General features: G+C 42.6%; 1 protein-coding gene and 1 long non-coding RNA gene across 2 annotated transcripts; one reads left to right on the top strand and one right to left on the bottom strand.

Annotated features, from left to right (window-relative positions):
• Positions 1–15383: 15383 nt before the first annotated feature.
• LOC143115017 (uncharacterized) lies at positions 15384–17058 on the bottom strand. The gene is made up of 3 exons (XR_012985024.1): positions 16722–17058; positions 15924–15976; positions 15384–15497 (listed from the first exon to the last, which is right to left on the bottom strand). It is a non-coding gene; the product is annotated as an uncharacterized LOC143115017 (long non-coding RNA).
• Positions 17059–17586: 528 nt separating this feature from the next.
• LOC143115005 (uncharacterized) lies at positions 17587–20270 on the top strand. Its single transcript, XM_076276846.1, has 2 exons — positions 17587–18075; positions 18723–20270. Exon 2 carries the CDS (start codon positions 18727–18729, stop codon positions 19813–19815), a length of 1089 nt encoding a protein of 362 aa, XP_076132961.1. The 5' UTR covers positions 17587–18075; positions 18723–18726; the 3' UTR covers positions 19816–20270.
• Positions 20271–21268: the final 998 nt, after the last annotated feature.

The raw sequence follows: 21268 nt of genomic DNA, 5'->3' as shown, positions 1-21268 counted from the left end.
TATTTTGTATTTGGCCCGTTATGAAATCATGTGGAACAATTTAAACACATTGTAAAACTTAAAGCCCAAATTTGGATACATCCATGCATGTCGAAATTTACTGCAAATTCAAAACTGGATTACTCTGGAACGGCTAACTGTACAGGGGACTGCTTTACACCTTTGTGTTCGGTAAGGTCTGCTGTTTATTCTGATATGTGGTTTGTCATGTGTTAAAAGAAGGGTTCGTGAAGTATTCCACCGAGATGAATGGGTAGGGAGATCATGGACGCAAAACCTTCAGTAGAATGTATGATTAAATTAAATTATATTATTTACTTTTCTCGCGAACCGTTCAACACAGCAATTATCGGCTAACATCGTTTAAAAGCTGAGAAAAAGCTCTTTCATGTGATACTTGTGATGTCTGTGTGATGAATAGGCTACTTCGCGAGTAGTTCAACTGAGAAGAATGGGTGAATTTGGACACACTTTCTTTCGCTGTCACTTTCTCCACTTCGTAAAAGACTAAATTAATTTGGGCTGTGAATGCTAAGATTATTTTGACAGGCCATAGGCTAAGTAAAAATCGCTATTAGTCGGGCGCAAAGCAGAATATTGAAGGGGGCACCAAGGCCACCGTGGCCCGTAAACCTCTGATTTTCAAAGGGGCATCACGGCCAACGCGAGGGGCTACCACGGCCATGGCCGTCGTGGCCGCCGTGAAATTCCTACCCTGCTTAGACATTAATGTAATTTATACCATGTTATCACTGTAGGACAACTGAAACAACACAAAATAAACAGGGCTGTTGCTGGAAATTTTTAATCCTGTAGGCTATACTTCCTACCTACATTGCTGGTACATTTTGGAACAGTACAGCTACATGAACTAATTGTCTTTAGTGTCTGACCTAGGCCTATATGTTATATATATATATATACTGTAGCTTAGTTTGCTTGTGCATGACTTGACGTTTTGTAACCTACGTTTATGTCAGTCTACAGTCTTTTGTCCCTTCTTTACCATGATAACCCTCCCAAGATAGAACCACCACTCATGCCATCGATATTGAATTTTGGGCGTCTGACGGAAACTGATCAATCTGACCAACAATTAACGTCGATTTGACACTATTTTGCTGTCCGGGTTTGCAAATCATTCATTTAGAAAATGAAAGTTGCGCTATTTGTTATCATAATCACAGCACGGCTTTACTATGTTATCATTAGGCAACCATATCATTACATTATCGCAATTAATAAGTCATCATCAGTGGCGCAAAACGTGGGTATGCGCTATATGCGGCGCATAGGGGCGCAGCTCCATGGGGGCGTCAAAGCGATGGTAAAAAAAACAAAATATGGTATTTTCTATATGTAGCTACTGCTGTCCGTTTCTAAATCATTTCAACTTTTTCTCAATGTTCTATAACATTTTAGAGGACTAACAGGTTAGAGTAGGCGCCCTATCTCATAAGATTCCATTATAGAATTTTGACATAGAATAGGGAGTGGGGGCGCCGTGAGCGCTGGGCGAGCAGATAGGCCTACGAGAAGTGAGTTGCCGTCTATGGAAAAAGATGGATACTGCAAAAAAAAGCTGTTGACGACTAAAAATAGAAAAAGAAAGAGGGAAAAGGAGATGGCATGTCAAGGGATGCAACAGCAGTTAAATAAGTGGACGGTGAAAGGCAACAGGTAAGATTTAAAGTGATGACGTCTGTACTTGGAGGCTTGCAAATATGAATGCTAACAGACTAACTAGCGTTTAAGCATAATGCCGATTGAAACAGCCTTTTCCATTCAGATAGCTAGGTGGCTACCATGCTCATACTGCACTTTTAATGGCCAACTGCAAACAGAAATGTCATGCTAACAGTAACTCATTACATTTTTCCATATCCTATCAATGAAGGCTCCTTGTAATAACTTAATATTGTGTTGTCAATGTGGTGCAAACAAACAAGGCTAGAGTGTGTGAGCATTAGCTGGCAAAAGGACATTATGAGAACCGTTTAGACTCTCTTAAAGTGGCAATGCACCATTTATCAATACTTAATTACTTATCAAGTATAACATCAAGTTAAACATCAAATTGGCAGCATTTCTTTAAAAACATATTCAATAGACACTAATACACAGTAATAGTGTAAATTATTGGTCTTTTGTTTTGATTTAGTTTGTGTGGTTTTTTTTTTGGAGGGGGGGGGGGGCGCCACTATTGTTGTTGCATACCCCTCAAAAAAGGGTAGTTGCGCCCCTGGTCATCATAATCATCATAGTCAGCATGGCATGTCACAGCCTACCTGCTCCACCACTGAGTTCTCATGTAGCCTCAACTAGGCTCGCACTCTCCACCACCTGCTCACTGTCCCTTGCTCTGTATATCCTCGTTCAAACTCAACGAACTTCAACATGTTGCTGACATATGCTAGCCTACTTGCTATATTGTATTGAAGCTTCTACATTGGTGTTCATTTTGCACAATTGTTACTACCGGTGTTCCAGTTTAGATGGTGAGCAGTTTAACTGGTGATATTTGCATAAAATCAGTGAATATTCAACAAGACCCTGCCTACTTCTTAATCTGCTCTGCCTCCGATAGTGCAGGTTTATATTAGGCTACATTTTCACGAAGTGTTTTCAAGTGAGACAATATAACGGACATCGCTGAAAACATCATCAGTGTATGTCTAATACATGTCCGTTTAAGCATTATCCACAAATATGACACATAGTGAATGAATGGAAAAAATTAAAACTAGCGATCTAGCTGGGATTCGAACCACGCATGGACAAGAAAGTTGATTGGATTAGCTTCTACATCATCTATACCACTACACTATGAGCCACTGAAATTGATGCCAGATTTCTATGTATATATTGAACTGTTAGTCAAAGTTAACACAGGTTAACATAAGTGAGAAATATACGCCCATGTTAACTGGTGCCATCACAATTTAACATGGGCATATGCAAGCCTCAAAACAACAAAATAGGTTCATCTTTGCCTCACATACCAAAACCTAACTGATGTACAACAAACTGGCATGTCCCACTAACACTTTATTCCGTTTTGGGGGTTAATAATATGAAACACGTCAGTCATGTGCAAAAATTATCATAACTTAGTGTCATGTCTCGGTGAAGTTATGCAGTGAGCTGTCTAATGATTTGAAGTGAACACATGGAACTTATTTTCACCGAGTTAAATATTATTTAATTTGTTGGTCCTAATCTGACGACACAAAATGGTTATCATGGTAGCATATATTACAAAACTTTGATGTAGCTGGAGAGTTTGATGACAGATGTTGCTGTTTCAGATTCCCACGTAGCCTAAATTAGAAAATAGTTTAGCCTACTTACTGCTCGTTCAGCAGCCTGTTGCAAAACATTCACTTAGCCTAGATGTTTGCTATAATGAATATCTGGATCGATTGACAAATAAGCTGTCACAAGACAACATAGACCTACATTCATTTAATAGGAACACCATGCTATTGCATAGATACAAAATAACCAGTGGTGCAATTGGGTAGCAGGGTGGACTATTACTGCTAGCTTGCTATTTTAGTCAGCAGTTCGAGGCCCAAGTGATCTTCATAATTTTTGCGCATTATAATCACGATGTGTGTTTCTGCACAAAAAACGAGCAACGTCTGATGGGGTCATTTGTTACTGTTTGTGATGCAAAATTACTGAGGCAAAATTAATCTGCATTATTCAAGGCATGCATTCGCTGTGTTTGCTCATGTTATAGGCTATCACCAGTTAACCTGGACATCAGGATAGCTAGTAAGCTAGTAGTCTAATATACTAATGACAAGCGTTGCTCTCTGTGGCGTAGTGGTGATAGTGCTTACTGCTTGGAACATTTTGCCTCAGTGAGACTCATGTTCGAAACCCAACAAAACCTTCGCTGATTTACTTTGACACATTTCCTGTTTGCACAACATTTTGTGTGGATGCTTAAGCAGACAGGCATTATACATAGCAATTCCCGCATGTTTTCGGCAAGATCTTGCTTCATATTTTGTCACGCACATAGGCTTGTGAAAAGTGAATCTCCAGCACTGGAAGGGCGGAGGCAGAGCAAAGTTGTTAACAAGTAGGCAGGGTCTTGTTGAATATTCTCGGATTTTATGCAAATATCACAAGTTAACCTGCTCACCATCTAAACTGGAACACCGGCACCCGCCGCAATTTCGTGTAGGCAACTTCGATTAACTTTTGATGCGCTCACAGAATCCTGGCTCTGAGCCGGGTTGGGGCCTGACGTGAGCTGTTATTGGATCAGTCCAGTGTCAATATTGAAATGTATCCAATGGGCCGCTGATTGTCCTTCGTTTGGGCCGATCGTTGGCCAAAATAATTAAATTATATATATAGCCTATTCTATCGGCCCAAAAGGTGCGTCGGCCCACCGGGAAAATGCCCGGTATGCCAGATGGCCAGTCCGCCCATGATGCTAGTTAACGGTTGCATCTGCTGCCTGCTATGTCACTTAACAGCAGTGCTCGAATTACGTGGGAGCCAGAGGGAGCCGAGCTCCTTTAGAGTGAGGACTGGCTCCCATAAAAACAACAAAGTCAAAAATCTGAGGGGGTCTCTGGCATTGTAATTTGATCTTAAACAACGCTCATTATCCATCCCTGTACGATCTCTTACCAGTAGGCTAGGCTACGTTAATTTAAAATATAGGCCACTACTGGACGTAGACCTACATGTAGGCCTAGGCTACCCTACGCTCTTGAACGCAGCATGACTGCACTTTACCATCACACCACTATATGAGCAAACAGCATAATATCGATTTGACAGCACTCGCAAGTTCGAAGAAGTCGTCCTGCTTTGATGCGAGTGTTTTGTCATAGGCGTTCATTGGGCTGAAAAAGTCCTGTTTGTTGTTGAACTTCCGCTTCGCCTGCTTTGTGACCTCTCCAGAATAAGTCCCGCCTCCGATCGTACCTGTCAAACTCTGTAGGTGACAAAGTAGAAAAAGCTGGTGGGCAGATTCGCCTACAGACTTCTGCCATCTTATTTTTTGATTGTCGGTACTTAAACAGCACCGAAAATAAAATAAAAATCAGTGGAAACTAGATGGCAGAAGTGTGTAGGCCAATCTGCCCACCAGCTTTTTCCACTTTGTCACAGAGTTTGACAGGTACGATCTTTCAAAACGCCATGTTATTTCCCATAGACATTTGACGACCAAAGGTTGGATGGATACGGAAGTTACGGAGGCGGGACTTATTCTGGAGAGGTCTATTGACAAAGCCATAAATTATGGCCCATAATAATACAGCCTACTTTAATGATTGTGTGAATTGATCTGCAACTTTCATCTGCCATTCAGAGCTCCGGAAAGTTCCCAGATATTTTGAAACACCTGTTAGCAATCTCTGATGGCGGAATATTCAATGGCTACCCGGCAACATCTCATCACGCAGTGCACATTTCAAAATTGTTCGTCTATTTATTTCCACGGTTCAACACACGAGACGACTGAACACCCCGGTGTTGATATTACTATGTGTACATTAGCCTATAATACTAAAACATAGTTTGGCTGCAATGGCTTTATTAATTTCTGCCAGTTTATTAATTTCTGCATTTTCCCTGTGTATAAAGACTAGGCCTACATGCATTATTGTGTTTTAGCCTATCTGAGACGTAGGCTATGGTTCAAATGAGTTACGTTGTGAAATTGAGAATGGCACTCAGACTAAACTAAGTTTAGTCTATTTTTTTGTATTGTGAAATTGAAATGAAATATGGACTATTGCAATCAATAATATGTTGAAATTAATTAAAAGGAATCAATTTCTATCAAATCTGTCAAGTTATAGCCTTGCGCATAGCCTACTGTGCAAAAGCACCACTCGCGCCTAGGCTATTTAATTGTATCGCCTTTAGGTTATGTACTGGATGTGCCAACTTTTTATGAGAGAGAGACCCCCTTAAAGACAAAAAGATAATTCGAGCCCTGCTTAACAGTATCTAATGTACAGTCTATGGACGACTACAACTTACCTGATGTGTTTAATCCTCTGACTCATGGTATTTTCATCGGCAAGGAAAGCCCAATTAAGACCTGCTGGTATGCTTGTACAATCTAGTGTGGTTGTGAATGAGCTAACGTCACTAGCGCGACTGATGGGTTTGTAGTCGTTGTCCAGAAGTGTGACGTAGCGTTTCCATGACGGCAGAATCACTGGATCGAAACAAACTTTCGAAGTGGCATAATACCATGAGTCAGAGGATTAAACACATCAGGTAAGTTGTATTCGTCCATAGACTGCACATTAGATACTGTTAAGTGACAGCAGGCAGCAAGATGCAACCGTTAACTAGAGAATGTTATTCCTGGGAATTACGAGTGCATGAAAATGGAAAAATGGCTGCTGAATAAAATATTGTTGAATATTGTTTAAAATCTAATCCAAGTAAAAAGATGGAGGTCAGATAGAGAAAAACGTTTGGTGGGGAGTTGTAGTTGATGACAACTGACAGTTTGAAAGGCTGAACAATAGTTGGATAGTTATAATGGTTAAATTATTTAAAATGGAATTATTGTAGTGAGGAGTTTTATTTTGAAACAGTTGTGAGCAGAGGAAACAGTTGACGGGAGTCAAAGTTGATGACAACTGACTGTTGCTAGAGTAGTAGAGTAGTATGGTGGTTGCTATGCTGGTTGCTAGGTTTTAACTGTGAATGTGGTTGCTAGGCTGTTGCTAGGGTACTTGAAGTCGTTGCTAGGTTGTTGCTAGGGTGTCCATGGTGGCTACTATCAGAAATAAAGGAGTTACTACAGTGGTTTGCTAGTATAATCATGTTGGTTGCTATGGAAACTGACATAGATGCTTAATTTCAATGGTTGCTAAATTGGTTGCTAGGTAGGTGGTGGTTTAATATAGTAGGCCTACTGTAGGCTAGAGGCATAGTTGATGATAACTGACAGTTGGAATAGTTGAACAGTTAAATAGTTAGATAGTTTAAATGGTTAAATTATTTAATAGGGAATTATTGTAGTGGAGACTTTTATTTTGAAACAGTTGTGGGCAGAGGAAACAGTTGAACAGGATCTGTAGTCTTAAGAGAGCCAGATTGTATGCTTAAAGCCTGAGACAGACAGTTGCTGGAGGTGGCCGGAACCATATGGCTCTGGCCAGAACACTTGGGATAGGATTCCAAGTGCCCTATTGTGATGCCATAATCGGCAATGTTAAGTTTATGGGGAAATTTTCAGTAGTTTTTCATTAATGGTTCAAAAAGTATAAAAGTTACAAATATGAAAAATACATTCCACACCTGTCCTAAGTAAGACCTACGTAACGCAGTTTGAATGAAGTTTCTACGTTAAACGGTTGAAGCCGCATTAGACGCGGAAAAGCGTTAGAAGAAGAAGAAGAAGAAGAAGAAATCGGATAACAGTAGATTGCATTTTCATGCACTCTAACTAGCATAACAGCTAATCTTATCGTTTCATTACGTTGGTGACGTACATCGTTCGAGACGAGAGATGTAGTCCACTGAGCGGATTCGCACAAAACCAACATAACTTTTGAAGTCTATCGAACAACAGTAGTTTCTTGACGTGAAAAATTATCTTTTAAATTCACACACATCCTATGTGAAATTCGTGGCACAATTCAAACTGGACCAAAAAATAATTGTTATCTCTCCATTAACTCCCGTTCATATTTTTTTGAAAGATAGGTCCCTTGTAGCGGAAGTAAAACGGAAGTCACTGGGACACTCTATACCAGTGCAACACACACCTCCATCATCACAGGCTATCGTACCCCCACCATCACTGGATTTTGCACCCCTCCCCCACATGGCGATCACAAACAATGAGGTGACGACTTCAGTCAACAGCCATCAGACACACAGATCCCAGATGCACCCCTCCCCTTACACCCCTCACCATTACAACAGATCAAGTGACAGCCCAACAAAAGAAATTGCGCAGCAATAAAGCAGCGGGGCCTGACAGACTGTGTCCAAGGCTACTCAAGGCCTGTGCTGCTGAACTGGGGGAGCCACTGAAGCACATCTTCAATTTGAGCCTACGCCTTGGACAAGTTCCAACACTGTGGAAGACATCATGTCTCACCCCTGTCCCTAAGAAGCCACACCCTAGTGAGCTTAATGACTACAGACCTGTCGCTCTTACATCACATGTGATTAAGACAATGGAGCGATTGGTCTTAGGTATGCTCAGACCTCAGGTATGCCATCCACTAGACCCGAGAAAGTGGGCGTGGACGATGCCATCACTTATCTTCTACACAGGACACATTCCCACTTAGACAAGGGGAAAAGTGCTGTGAGAATCATGTTCTTTGATTTCTCAAGTGCTTTTAACACCATCCAACCCCTCAGATTGGGAGACAAGCTCTTGCAGATGGGTGTGGACGCTCACCTGGTAACCTGGATTACAGATTACCTGACCGAACTGTTTCTCTGACACTGTGATCAGCAGCACCGGAGCACCACAGGGAACTCTGCTCTCTCCAGTCCTGTTCACCCTGTACACATCTGACTTCTGCTACAACACCGAGTCATGCCACATGCAGAGGTTTTCTGATGATACTGCAATTGTGGGGTGTATCAGGAACGGGCAGGAGGAGGAGTACAGGAGCCTGGTGGAGGACTTTGTGCAATGGTGCAAACTCAGGTGGCGTTTACACGACGCCGGTTTTTGTGAAACCGGTGAGGTTTTGTGAAACGGTTACTCCTTGCGTGTACACGACGCCGGCAGTTTAGGAGACTGAAACCGATAGCTTTTGAAACCGGCTTCCGAAGTGGGAACTTTTGAAACCGCCGGCTAACTTTCGCTGTGTAGACGCCTGTAGGTGCAAAGCCGGCACTCGACCTGACATGCTGCTTGTCAAAACAAACCAAACCATTTATTTATCATATTAAAATCACACGTTAGCTTAACTTAGTTAAACATTACTGCATGTTAGCGTTTTCTCCTAGCCTGGAAACCAGACTCTCTGACTTCGCAGAGAGTCTGGCCTAGATCCATAGGTGTACGTTTATTTCCGGGTGGGAGGGCACAGTTTGAGGTTTCAAATCATTGGAGTTCCTTTGAACCGCTTTGAACCAATCACTAACAACCGGCGTTTCGTCATACAGAGAAGTTTCACTGCAGCACGCCCATAACAAGCACGGGTGCATCTTATCAGCAAACAATCACACGTTTCATCTGCGTAACTCTCGCCAAAATGCATCATATAGTGTTTTGTGAATGTACCTAAGTCAAACTTTCATATAAATGCATAAGTACGTCAAAAGCGCCACTTTTAAAGGAACCGTATGTAAGAAAAATATTTCAATTAATCATAAAATGGCCCTGATATGTCACTAGACATTAAGAAATCATGTTCATTTCAAATACTTATATCACTGACAACAGTAGTCCAGCCAGGATATTGTCATTTAAAAAGTGAAGTTGCAGCCCTTAACTGTTGTTGATGTTGTGTTTTGTCATGTCATGTTGTGTTTTGGCCTGATGCGCCACCCTCCAGCTATCTACTAATCACGAAGTCAGTAGTGTTTTGCCATCCGCGTGTGCAACCTCGAGTCAGGCGGGAGGGTATACACCACTCTTCAGTATTTTGAAAGTGATTACAGTACCAGTTTTGGCCACAATCTTACATATGGTTCCTTTAAGCTTGTATGCGTTGTTGTTTTCGGGTGAAATTACCTTTTGAATGGGATTCCTATAGGGCTACTACTGTTTTGATACAATCGCGTCAAAATCGCTATTTTTCCAACACTATGAAGGCTCGACACAACATGAAACTTTGATCGAAGTATCATCAGTGTCTCTACACATGAACTCCAGCATTGAGAACTTTGTTGGTGTAGCCTGTAGTGGCTGTGAATAAGCTAACGTCACTAGCGCGACTGATGGGTTTGTAGTCGTTGGAATTACGATCTTTCACAATGTTGTAATTCAATAGTTACAAACTGCAAATGTCTTTACATGAAAAATTGTCTTTAAAATTGACAAACATCATATGGGTAATTCAAGGCACAAGTCAACCGGGACCAGAAAATTATTTCTTTTTCGCCATAGACTGCCGTTCAAATTTTTTTGAAAGATAGGTCCCATTGAGGCAAACGGAAGGGACGGGACTTCACCACTCTATGGAATCAACCTATTCCAGACGGAGTACTGTAGGGAGAAGAAATCGACCGGAAGTACGTAGGCAGGCCGAGGCCAGGCTAGTTTTCTCCAGTGGTGCTCAGACCTAATGCAATGCGTAGGCTAATCATTTGAAATTTCACATAGCAGTCACATACCTTTTGAAAATGAACTTGAATTGAAAACCGAATTGTCTGTAGTCTCCTTATTTCATGCGACTGCTTAACCAGAGCCCTTATTAGACATTCTCTGGTTTCAACAATGTTTTCTTCTACGCGATTCATGCGAAATTATCGTGAAGCTTCTGCACAGCGGCGCCATCGACTGGTCTGGCATATGCACTACAGCACATTTAGCCGGTTACACCTCTGTGTGTACACGCGAGGTTTTTTCTTGCCGGTGTCGTTGAAAGCGGTAAGAGAAAATTCACCCGGCGGTTTCGTGTAAACAGCCCCTCTCAATCATCTTCAACTCAACACTTCAAAGACCAAGGAGATGGTGGTGGATTTCCGCAGGTCTAAGCCCACTCTGCTACCAGTCCACATTGATGGGGTCAATGTGGAGGTGGTAAGCACCTACAAGTATCTGGGTCTCCACCGGGACAATAAACTGGACTGGTCAGCCAACACTGATGCACTCTACAAGAAAGGGCAGAGCAGGCTGTACTTCCTGAGGAGGCTGCGGTCCTTCAATGTGTGCAGCAAGCTCCTCAGGATGTTCTACCAGTCTGTTGTTGCCAGCGTCCTCTTCTATGCAGTAGTATGCTAGGGAGGAAGCACAAGGAAGAAGGATGTGGGGCGAATTGACAGGCTGGTAAGGAAAGCTGGCTCTGTAGTGGGAGCTGAACTGGAGTGCATCACTTCACTATCTGACAAAAGGACCCTGAACAAACTGATCAACATCTTGGACAATGAGTGTCACCCACTCCACAGCACTATTGTTGTCACCCCCTCCATGTTTGGATACTGTCTGTCCACTAGCCACTTTTACCACTGTCTTTCTGCCTCACTGTTTGCATGCTATATTAGCACATTAGCACATATGCATAACCCCTCCCCCCATGCCACAGCCGAACTGTGGCCACACTTATACCTTTTCTTAAAATAGTTAAATATATAGATAGACTTTATTTCTGCATTGTTGCACTGTTGGACTTAATCATTTGCACTATCACCACGACCACTATCACCATGACACTCATTCACACAGAGCACCTTACCTTACCTTACTATGCACAGAGAATCACAGGCTCAGTCAATGCAAGCGCCTCTGATTGATTAATCACCACTATGTGGATACTGTTTTTAGAATTGATTTAGATTAAGTGTTAGTTAGTATAATTTGTATTTTAGTATATTTAGTATATTCTGCTGTTAAAGAATGTGTATGTGTTGTCTGGGGATCAATAAAGTATCTATCTATCTATCTATCTGGTTTCTGTTCCCCCTTGGGAAATGTTTGGTCCAATTTCATTGGATCGCTCGTGTTCTAGCTGTTGTTTGTAGCTTGTTCTACAGTTCAGATTTGCCCACTAATTCCCATCAAAGTCAGGGCACACATACTACACTGCCTCTATAATGCCTAACATGCCTGTGGTTCGGGTAACTTACCATGTCCGCTGGAGCCGAATCCAACTCCTGTATCCTTTTGCTCTGAAAGTCCTGGGTTATGTATTAAAGCCCATGAGCTATCTACCTGAGGACAGAGCACTGACGAAACACAGGCACACCTGCTAATTTGCATGCATGTGAAACAAGTGATCCATTATCGTCACTCCCTTACCCTTTTTCTCTCATACCCCATTCAAAACAATTGGATACATGTGATTCCATGGGGTGGAGAGAGAGAAAGGAGAGAAAGAAGAGAGAGAGAAAGAGAGAGAGAGAGAGATGAATAGAGGAAGCCCTTTGGTGTCAAATGGGTTCATTTTCTGAGGACACAAACACCTTTGGTCCCAAGACTCTCAATCAGTCTGTCTCTCCTGTCACCGCCAAGGTGGCAATCACTCCTGGGAGTCTGCTCTCCCAAGCCAGCATGGCCTATTAGTGTGTTAACACACACTGGATCACTCTCCAGTGGAAACAGGTCATCATTAGGCACACAGCTTCACTGCTGCTATAGACACACGTCACTAGCGACAGACGGTCTGTGTGTGTGTGTGTGTGTGTGTGTGAGTGAGTGTGTGTGTGTGTCTTTGGGATGTAAGTATGCATTTAGGTGGGGAACACTGCATCATTGTCTGCACTGTTTTTTAAATCCTTGGATCTCAGCCATTCAGCACACAGATCTGATTTCACCTCACTTGCTATCTTCCTCACGTGGCCTCTCTGTCCCTGTTGTTTTGCAACTTTCTGGCCTCTCTCTCTCTCTCTTTTTCCCTTTTTGTGTGTCACTCTCTCACTCACTCGCTCTCTCACTTTCCTCCCCCACTCTATCTTTCTCACTATTTCACAAGTGCTTTGGGTATCCAGATAAAGCGCTATATCAATACAATGTGCTGTAGTTCAGCCTTTCCATTCAGGATTTGTTCACAGATTTCCCTTTTTTCCTTTTTGAATGACAGAAGTGTCTTCATTCTATATTTTTCCAGTTTTTTCATATTTTTCTGTTTCAGTGGTGCAGTACAAAACTATAGAAATGCTACATTTACAATGAACCAAAGTGGAATAAATCTCACACTTCAATTGGACATAGAGCAATAACCACAAGATTCACCACACACTGTACATGGAAACCTAGATTTCACCTCACACAAGCGTGGCCTGATTTCGATCTGTGTTTTTGTATGTTTAAATTCTGTAACCTCCTTTGTTATAAAGCATCACAACACATCTCTTAGTGTTCTATTTCACAATTGTCCCATCTAGTGGCAAAACAAGAGAACTGCAGCTTTTCAGAAAATGAAAGACTTAAAAAATGAATGTTGTTCAGTTCTCAACAGCAGTGTGAGCTTGATCTGCAAGTGTGACTCTTATCAAGTGTCAATCTCAGTGCTTTTTTTCCAAAGCAACTTCATGCAAGTTCACAGCTGGTAACGGTTTGTGTGATCGAGGGGGGAAAGTGTGTGTGTGGGTATGTCTGTGTGTGTGTGTGTGTGTGTGTACATATGGGTATGCACATCTCTTTGTGTGTCCATTTGTTTTGGGTAAGCGGTTGACACCTGTGTGTGAAAACAACCAAGCAGGGCATCTATTTATAAATTTGAGCCTAGCGCCGGGGTGGTTTTGCACAGCATGCGTGATATTCGTGGCTTATAGTCCCTGGCCTTCTGAACAATGTGACCAACCAAACCGGCTTGGCCTGGACTTTTCCGCGACAGTTAAACCATGACAGTTAAACTGCAGACCGCTTACCAGGCAAAAACCTCATCTTCACCATACCACATTTCCTACCTTCACTCGCTATAGAAAGTCAGGTGGAGGTGGCGGTCGCTGTGATGGGGACAGGCTGGAGCTAAGCTGCTGGGACTGTTAAACTGGAAATCCAAAGCAAAGCGCAGGGGGTTATGAAGGTAGAACAAACTGACCAGAGGAAAAAGAGATCAGGAGATAAATAGATACTACATTTTCAATATTTCACGGCACCTTTCAGGTCACCCAAGGTTGCCTGACAGATAAAAACAAAATCAGTAAAACGTACACTGACATTAATAAAACATTAAATGAGCAGGTTTTAATGCTGGTTGGAAGGGTTTAAGAGCAGTTTTAAATTGTGGGAGTCAAAGGATGTGGAGTGAGGTGAGTCCCATGGTTTGGGTGCAGTGTCGGAGAAGGCCCTTGCACCTATTGTGGTGATTCTGATGTTTGGAAGGGCCAGAATTTCTGCTGTACATGACCACAAAGAATAAGGAGTTAGAGTATGTTGGGTTCAGTGATATATGTATTAAATAAATACTAGAAATTAAGGCTTAAAACACAGAAATACTTAAACAGATTGTGCAATGGAGGTTAATACAGCCCGTAACTGTCTCTCTGAATGTGGGTTGGCATGGTAGGGCCCAAGAGCCAGTGTCATGACCAATGGTCCATTACACCACAGCCCACTTCTGTGTTGAGTTAAAGAGCTAGCCTGTGGAACAAAATATTTTCTATCTGTTGAGCATGAAAGAGACAGGAGTTGGAAATGATGAAGCTGCCTGCAATTAGGTAGCCTGGATGCCAGCCAAACTTAGCCCCACCCACAACATTTGAGGTTGGGAAGTTAGGTCTGGACTTGTTCCGTCGTGGAGCAACTATGGCCGAACCAGAGTGGTTCGGACCAGAAGAACTCCTTAACGGTTTTGTTCAGACCTGAAAATGCAACTGTGTTTGACAGACAGAGGACAGATGTGGGGGGGGGGTGTCTTAGTGTTTTGTACACTTGTACAAGTAGTTACTGTAGAGCTAAACGCTAAACCTATTACACTATGTCATACATTACCTTACATTATGTTTTATTATGGTCAGGTAGAACAACAGGCCTGTCATGAAATGTACTTTACCAGTATAGGCTATGTGGTTTAGTGTGCCCCAGTGCCCTAAAAACATACACCACAATCAGCTACAAACCAACACCATTATCAGAGGCATATCTTCAGCAAATTATTCTGCTGGGCTCTGTTTCAAAATAAAATCTGCAGTAATGACTACAGAAGATGGAGTCTGTGATGAGCCCATCATAATTATATGTTATATCATGATAAATGTTTTAAATATTATTTATATTAGCCTACTGTATTTATATTTTAAAGGAACAAACCAACTTTTGGGGAAATTTGCTTATTTGCCGTCTACCCGAAAGTTAGATAAGATGATATATACCCTTCCTTCTCTGTGTGTGCAATAACCCAGTTATTATATACCCAGTGATACTGTAAGCCTAGCTTAGCATAATTTACTGGAAGTGGGTTACACCAGTTAGCCTACAGCTAGCCTATAGCTAAAAGGAAGCTAATGGCAAAAGGCTATAAGTGTGTCAGATTGGGTTATGGCACACAGAGAGAAGAGAATGGTGTGTATCCTCTTATCTAACTGTGGGGTAGATGGAAAATAAGCTAATTTCTTTCTTTCAGTCACAATACTACACCACAAATCATCACTCAAATAGGCTATCTCAGGGGTGGGCAACATTTTTCTCCATAATGATCTCCATCAGTGTTTTCTGAATTAAGCTGCAGGCCACACATTAGTACATTGTTTTAGTAAAGTCAGCTCACAGTGTATATGATGTGCTCAAATTTTACTTTAAAGCTTTACCTTCTAGGAGCTCTGTACAGAACACAGGGGCCTTTTTCTCCCAAAGGTGCTGCCTGTAAAAGCAGTTTACAGCCAGGTCTGGGCTGCGGAACAAATGTTGCCCCTTTGTGGGGTATCTGAAAAAAAAAGAAACATAAACATATGTATCTAAATATATTTAGAAACATATATATATACCAACCACCAATTCACACATTTCTCATTGTCAAACAATTCCCAATGTTTCATGAAGCAGAAATGGTTTTGTTCAAAGGGCAACATGATTGTGTATTGTGTACATGATGTATGTATTGTGTATCTACGGTATTTAGATAAGGCAATTACAGTGGGTTGGTGGCAGTAATATTGAGGTTAATGCACGCCCCCATGTGTGTATGACTCAACTGAAAGAGTTATGCTGGGAATAACGTGGGTGGGCGCGAGGGGGTGGCTGGCGAGAGTGGGGTAAAGGTGTAAGGCTTGCATGCTGTGCCTCCACTCTGCAGGGTTTGCAGTTGATCAGACAGAGTTGCAGTGTTTGTTTGGCTAAGTGTGACACTCACCACGTCTGCAGGTGATGGATGCCCCATCAACGGCATCATTGTGCTGAGAGATCCTGGAAATGAAAACACCTGTCACTTCAGTGTAGTTATTCATTGATTTCAACATTGTATAAGTAATGATAACAGCGTAGTTTATCTCAGTAGCCTAAGGACATAAGACATACAGAAGGTTCTAATTTAAATGGCAGGCAATGTGCAAACTAAGTGTCTTGTGCATGAAGTGTACTTACTGTGTACTGTAGCATGTGGGAGCTGGCTCATCAATGTTTGCACTTAATTTTATTAGTAAATTGATTTTGCCTAATTATTAAATTACCTTGTCTTAAGACTTTGCCCATTGAAATTAGGGCCCATGATGGGTTCCAAACAATGGCTCTCAATTTCAACCAACTAGGTTTCAAGCAGCAGAAAGATTTGGCCAAAATCTAGTGAGTAAACTTCCTAAAGGCCATGAAAAACCTTCCAAGCACTATAACCTACATATCAGTTTCAGCCTGAACACAGAACTACATAGTGCATAGGCTATCCTATATTGTCACTGGGGAGAACTATATTTCTGTCCATTGCATGGCCACTGTATATCATATGAAAATTAATTTGACTGATACCAATACTAGGTGCATAACACATAACTCAACACAAAAAAAAAAGTGGCATATTGTTGCATTGGTGTAGATTACTCGCCAATACAACACGAGCCTATACAAGGATGCACAATCAACGTGACCTTGCACTCTTCTGCAGTTGCAGTCAACAACTGGAAAAAAGAAAAATACCATAACGAATAAAAAATAATACCTTTAAAACAAGGTCATCACGGGAAGAGTGTATGTATGTCAGCTCAAAGGCAGGAAGTGGTTCGTCAGCAGGATCAAACGTGCCACGCAACGCTTTACAGTAAACTGATGAAAAACCAAAACAATTCAGGTACCTATGACCAGTAGCTGCTGTTCTGGTAATACATATTCTGGCATGTTACATGAGAACTTCTTGGCTGCTGCTTCACTAGCTACTGTTATGCGATGTTTCTCTATTCAAAACCATGCATGCACCGTAAAAGTGAAACCCAGTCGGTGAAAAACGCCCAATGTTTATTCCCACACTAATTGTTCTTGTGGTGATGAGTACGAGGCGCAAAAACTTGGCTCAAGGTAGAGCGAGCCAGCCCAGATTGCGAGGAGCGGGGAGGTAAACAAGACGTCCTCTGAATTCCGTGGAGCTGTGTATGGCTGTGATGAGTCACTGACGGATATCAAAGAACTGCGCAGAGGATGAGTCACAGGTGAATACCGACGGGTGCATCAGCTCCTTCACAGTTCTCCCCTCTCCCCAAATGCAGCAGCCCCCTCTCACAACTTGGACACCCCCTCACCGCCGCCACCACCACATCCGCTAGTTTTCACAACCTGTTGACATCTTGGCCTCCTTTTCGATGCAACTCAGACCACTAGTTATGCATTTCTGTAGGTGTGTAGACTAGGGCCTCATACAACCTCTGCTCTTGTGTGATATTTTTTTAAGACAAAAGAAGTTTATGGCTATTATGCATTAAGCAGCCTACTCGGCACAACACATAGGCTACACCTGCCATTCACAATAGACCTATGTAGAACACCTGTCCCAACACCTGACTGAATAGTAATGTTCTCCATAGAATCGTTTTAGAAAGTCTGCGTTGTGCTGACGATTAACGTTTACCTGAGGCTTTGTCGATGCTTTTGCATGTATGGATAAGAACGCCTGAAAGACGCTTACACTACTCTAGGAAGGAGTTGGTACTGCTATACCGATGTAGCCTTACTGTACATACAGTAGCCTATGTAATATTTCACTGACTCACGCGAGAATGGACTATTTGCAATAGTTACTTGACCCACGTCGCAAGTCAAGTTGTTTCGCATGTTCTGGATTTCCGGATTTCAACCACTTTGCATTAAGAGGGCGGTTACCCACGTTCAAGATACAGAATAGAGAGAGAGAGGGAAAGAGAGAAACACAGAGAGAGAGAGAGAGATCCCAGATGCAATGCTTGATATAAATGCGACTGAGAAAGTGTTTTGTTATCTTTCTCGCGTGTGTGACAGGAGCGAATATACCCTTCACGACTTCAACTTTGCTCTTCAGCACTGTGCCACAAGACAGCGCCATACAGGTAGGCTACGGTACACATCCCTAATCTAAAACATTCAGCTTGAGTTCTCCAAAATTACAGGCTGCTACTTTTACGTCCACTTTAATATAGACTAAATACACATGTTGTCTTTGAAGTTACAGCAATTTCATTGTCTAAAACAACTGCAAGGCCTGATGTGTTTAATACTTCTCTGGTCTCTTACAATAAGATTCAATAATTTTTTGATTGGCAAGCAATTTTTTTTTTCTATTTTCGATTAATGCTTTTCCCTTAATTAAATTAACATAATTTGATCTGGCAAGGTGTAGACATATACAATCATTCAGTGTCCATTAGCCTTATGCAGAATGAAGGAGTTGTATTTGTCAGTGTTTGGGTCTCTGCATATGTGTTGCACTTTCTTTAGCTGCAGGAAGGGCCCAGAACACCACAAAACTTAACACCTCAACCAACATATGTTCCATATTTGTACTTCTTCATTACAAATGTGTCCTTATCACTGGCATCAAAGTTTGATTCTCATTAGTACTTGTGCTGAAACCGTAACCCCCCCCCCCAAACACACACACACACCCATGCACCCACACTTACTTCCTCCAAAATGTCATCCTTTCTCTGACCTTGAGTATTTGTTTTGACCATTTATTTCCTACGCTTATAACTAGGCCCATGTGTACTCCACTGAGCAGCACTAGTCTCCTGGCAAGCAGGTCTTCGCCATCGTCCGCTGTGGAGAGGAGCTGGGATGGTGGTGAAGAGTCGCCTGTTCCTAAGAGTCTCGTCTCCTTACCGGGCCCATCACTCCTGTCCCGACGGCTGCTGAGACTGCAGCCCTTCAAGAGCCACCTGGTGCCAAACCCGCGACGCAAGCGGGAGATGACGCCGGCCAGCAAGAAGGACGCCCTGTACTGGGACAAACGCCGCAAGAACAACGAGGCGGCCAAGCGCTCGCGCGAGAAGCGGCGCCTCAACGACATGATGCTGGAGGGCCAGCTGCTGGCCCTGAGCGAGGAGAACGCCCAGCTGCGTGCCGAGGTCTTCAGCCTGCAGTGCCACCCGCACCAGGGCAGGGAGCCGGACCTCACGCGCCCCTTCCCGCCGCCCACCGCCATACAGTGCCCAGTGCCAGTCCAAGGACACCCGCTTATGAGCCAGCCACCGTCCACTCTCTGGGGCTTCAAGGGCAGCTGTGTGCCCCTGCTGGAGGGGCCGAGAAGCAGGTCAGTCGGGAAGGTCTCTTGCCTGGCCCTGTCTCAGAGCCCTTTGAGTGTGTATCAGAGGGCTCCGGACGACTTCTCGGGGTCGTCTCCGCTGCTCCCCTCCTTTGTCCACCCCCAGAGCGCGGCCTGTGTTCCTCCTCCAGAGTTCATCTTCAAGCCCACCAACCTCAGCCATACTTCGGCAGAGGCGTCGTCAAAACCAGACAAAGCAGCTCAGGTCTCTTCCAGCGATGACGTCTCAGTGGGAGAAGAGACTGCCCCAACCACACTCCAAAAGGCCTTTCCGCCCCAGTGGCAGGTTATCCCTCCACAATCCCTCCCCTCCTCTCCTCAGAGTAGCCCCAGCTGGCTGCTGCCTCATCTCGGGCAAACTGTGCTCCATGATGGCTTACTGGTTCCCTGGAGCTCCTCCTGCTTCTACCCTTCTTCACTTTACCCCAGCTTGCCCCTGTCGCTCTATCTGCCCCTCAAACAGGCAGGTTGCACCAGGCACGTAACTGAAGCATTCTGTTCGCGGAGCGTCCACTGCAACAATTAGCTTCCACTGCAATTAGTGGAACTGGCTACACACCAGAGGTGATAGTGGCACATCCATTCAAAAAATTAGAGAGGTCTTCTGAAACTATTTTTACACTCCATGAACGGAGCACCTTAAGTGCGGACCTGGAGTAGCCCGGGTGAAAGACTCTGCATTGCCCTACCGAGGCCTACACACGTGGAGGAATTTCAACTGAGCTAAAGAGGTACTTGAGTGCTGAGAACTGTTAAAAATTCTGTTAAAAACTGCAAAAAATTATGTGGAAAAAGCAGGTTTTAGAGATTTACTTCGTCCTATTTTTAACCTTTCATGCTGTTGTTTAACTGGTAGAAAATAGCTTTTATAGTTTTTTATGACATGCTGATTTTCTTTTTGTAATTTTTCATCACAATGGAAAATGTGTGGATCATGGATTTTGTAGGCTTATTTTTTATAAATTAAACTGATGTGTGTAAGTTTGTTCTCCTGAATTTTTATTTTAATATTTTGAATATAACAATTGTAAGATAGCATTGCAAAACCACTGCATTTAAAAATAAATATAAAACAGATTAAACAAACACAAAATTAAAAAAATAATATAAAAGTATTACTAGTGAACCCGCTAGTTGAAATGCTACACCACCGCTTCTTTAAATAGCCTACAGGATTTGGTTATGTTAGGCATAAACCAAATAATTAGCATATTACAAACGGACAGTCTTTTCACTTTATTGGGTGTAACTGTACATTTGGTTGTGAAAAGATGGCATGATGTCAAAACAGTCAAAATGAAACAAACAAACAAAAACATTTAACTAGCCTATAGAACTCAGGGTCTTCCTTCATGTTACTGGGCCACCCACCAAATAAAGCACTGCTTTTAGACATACAAATTATATGTAGTAAACATTTGTAACACTATGAAATCTAACCATTTAAACCAAGTTATAATTTGAACTAAACCATCTCTGAGGTCTCTTTCCTTGTTAGACTTCATTGTGAATATACAAGTGACAGCCAGTCACTCATTCTCATCCTCTCTGGATGTTAAAGCCACAGAGTTCTGATGAATGTCTGTGTGCGTGTGGCATAAATGGACAGGGTTCACCACTGGGAGTCTCCCACACATTTTCCATGTTCCAGCAGACACAGCAGACTTTCAATATGATAGCCTATCTCCAAAACACCTGACATCAGATACCATGTATTTCCACACAGCTTTAAATTAACTGTGAAATAATGTCTCTATTAGTCAGTGTGAACGTCAGATTTGTCTTTATCTAAATGGTGACGGCGTTCCTCCAACACAATGTGTCAGTTCCTAATGTGGCCACAGGAGGGAGAAATATCCCTGTAAAACCGCTCACTCTTGCCGTCTGTGACACTGGCCAGCAAGAAGGACATCCTATCCTGTAACAAGAGTCACAATAATAGAATAATGAAGTGGCTAAGAATAGAATAATGAAGTGGC

This window comes from Alosa pseudoharengus, unplaced genomic scaffold (assembly GCF_046254945.1).
Source record: "Alosa pseudoharengus isolate Yale_2024_CS ecotype anadromous, Long Island Sound unplaced genomic scaffold, YU_APseudo_1.1 YU_APseudo_1.1_scf_11, whole genome shotgun sequence".
Taxonomy (NCBI): domain Eukaryota; kingdom Metazoa; phylum Chordata; class Actinopteri; order Clupeiformes; family Clupeidae; genus Alosa; species Alosa pseudoharengus.
This window is presented reverse-complemented; position numbering and strand designations above follow the sequence as displayed.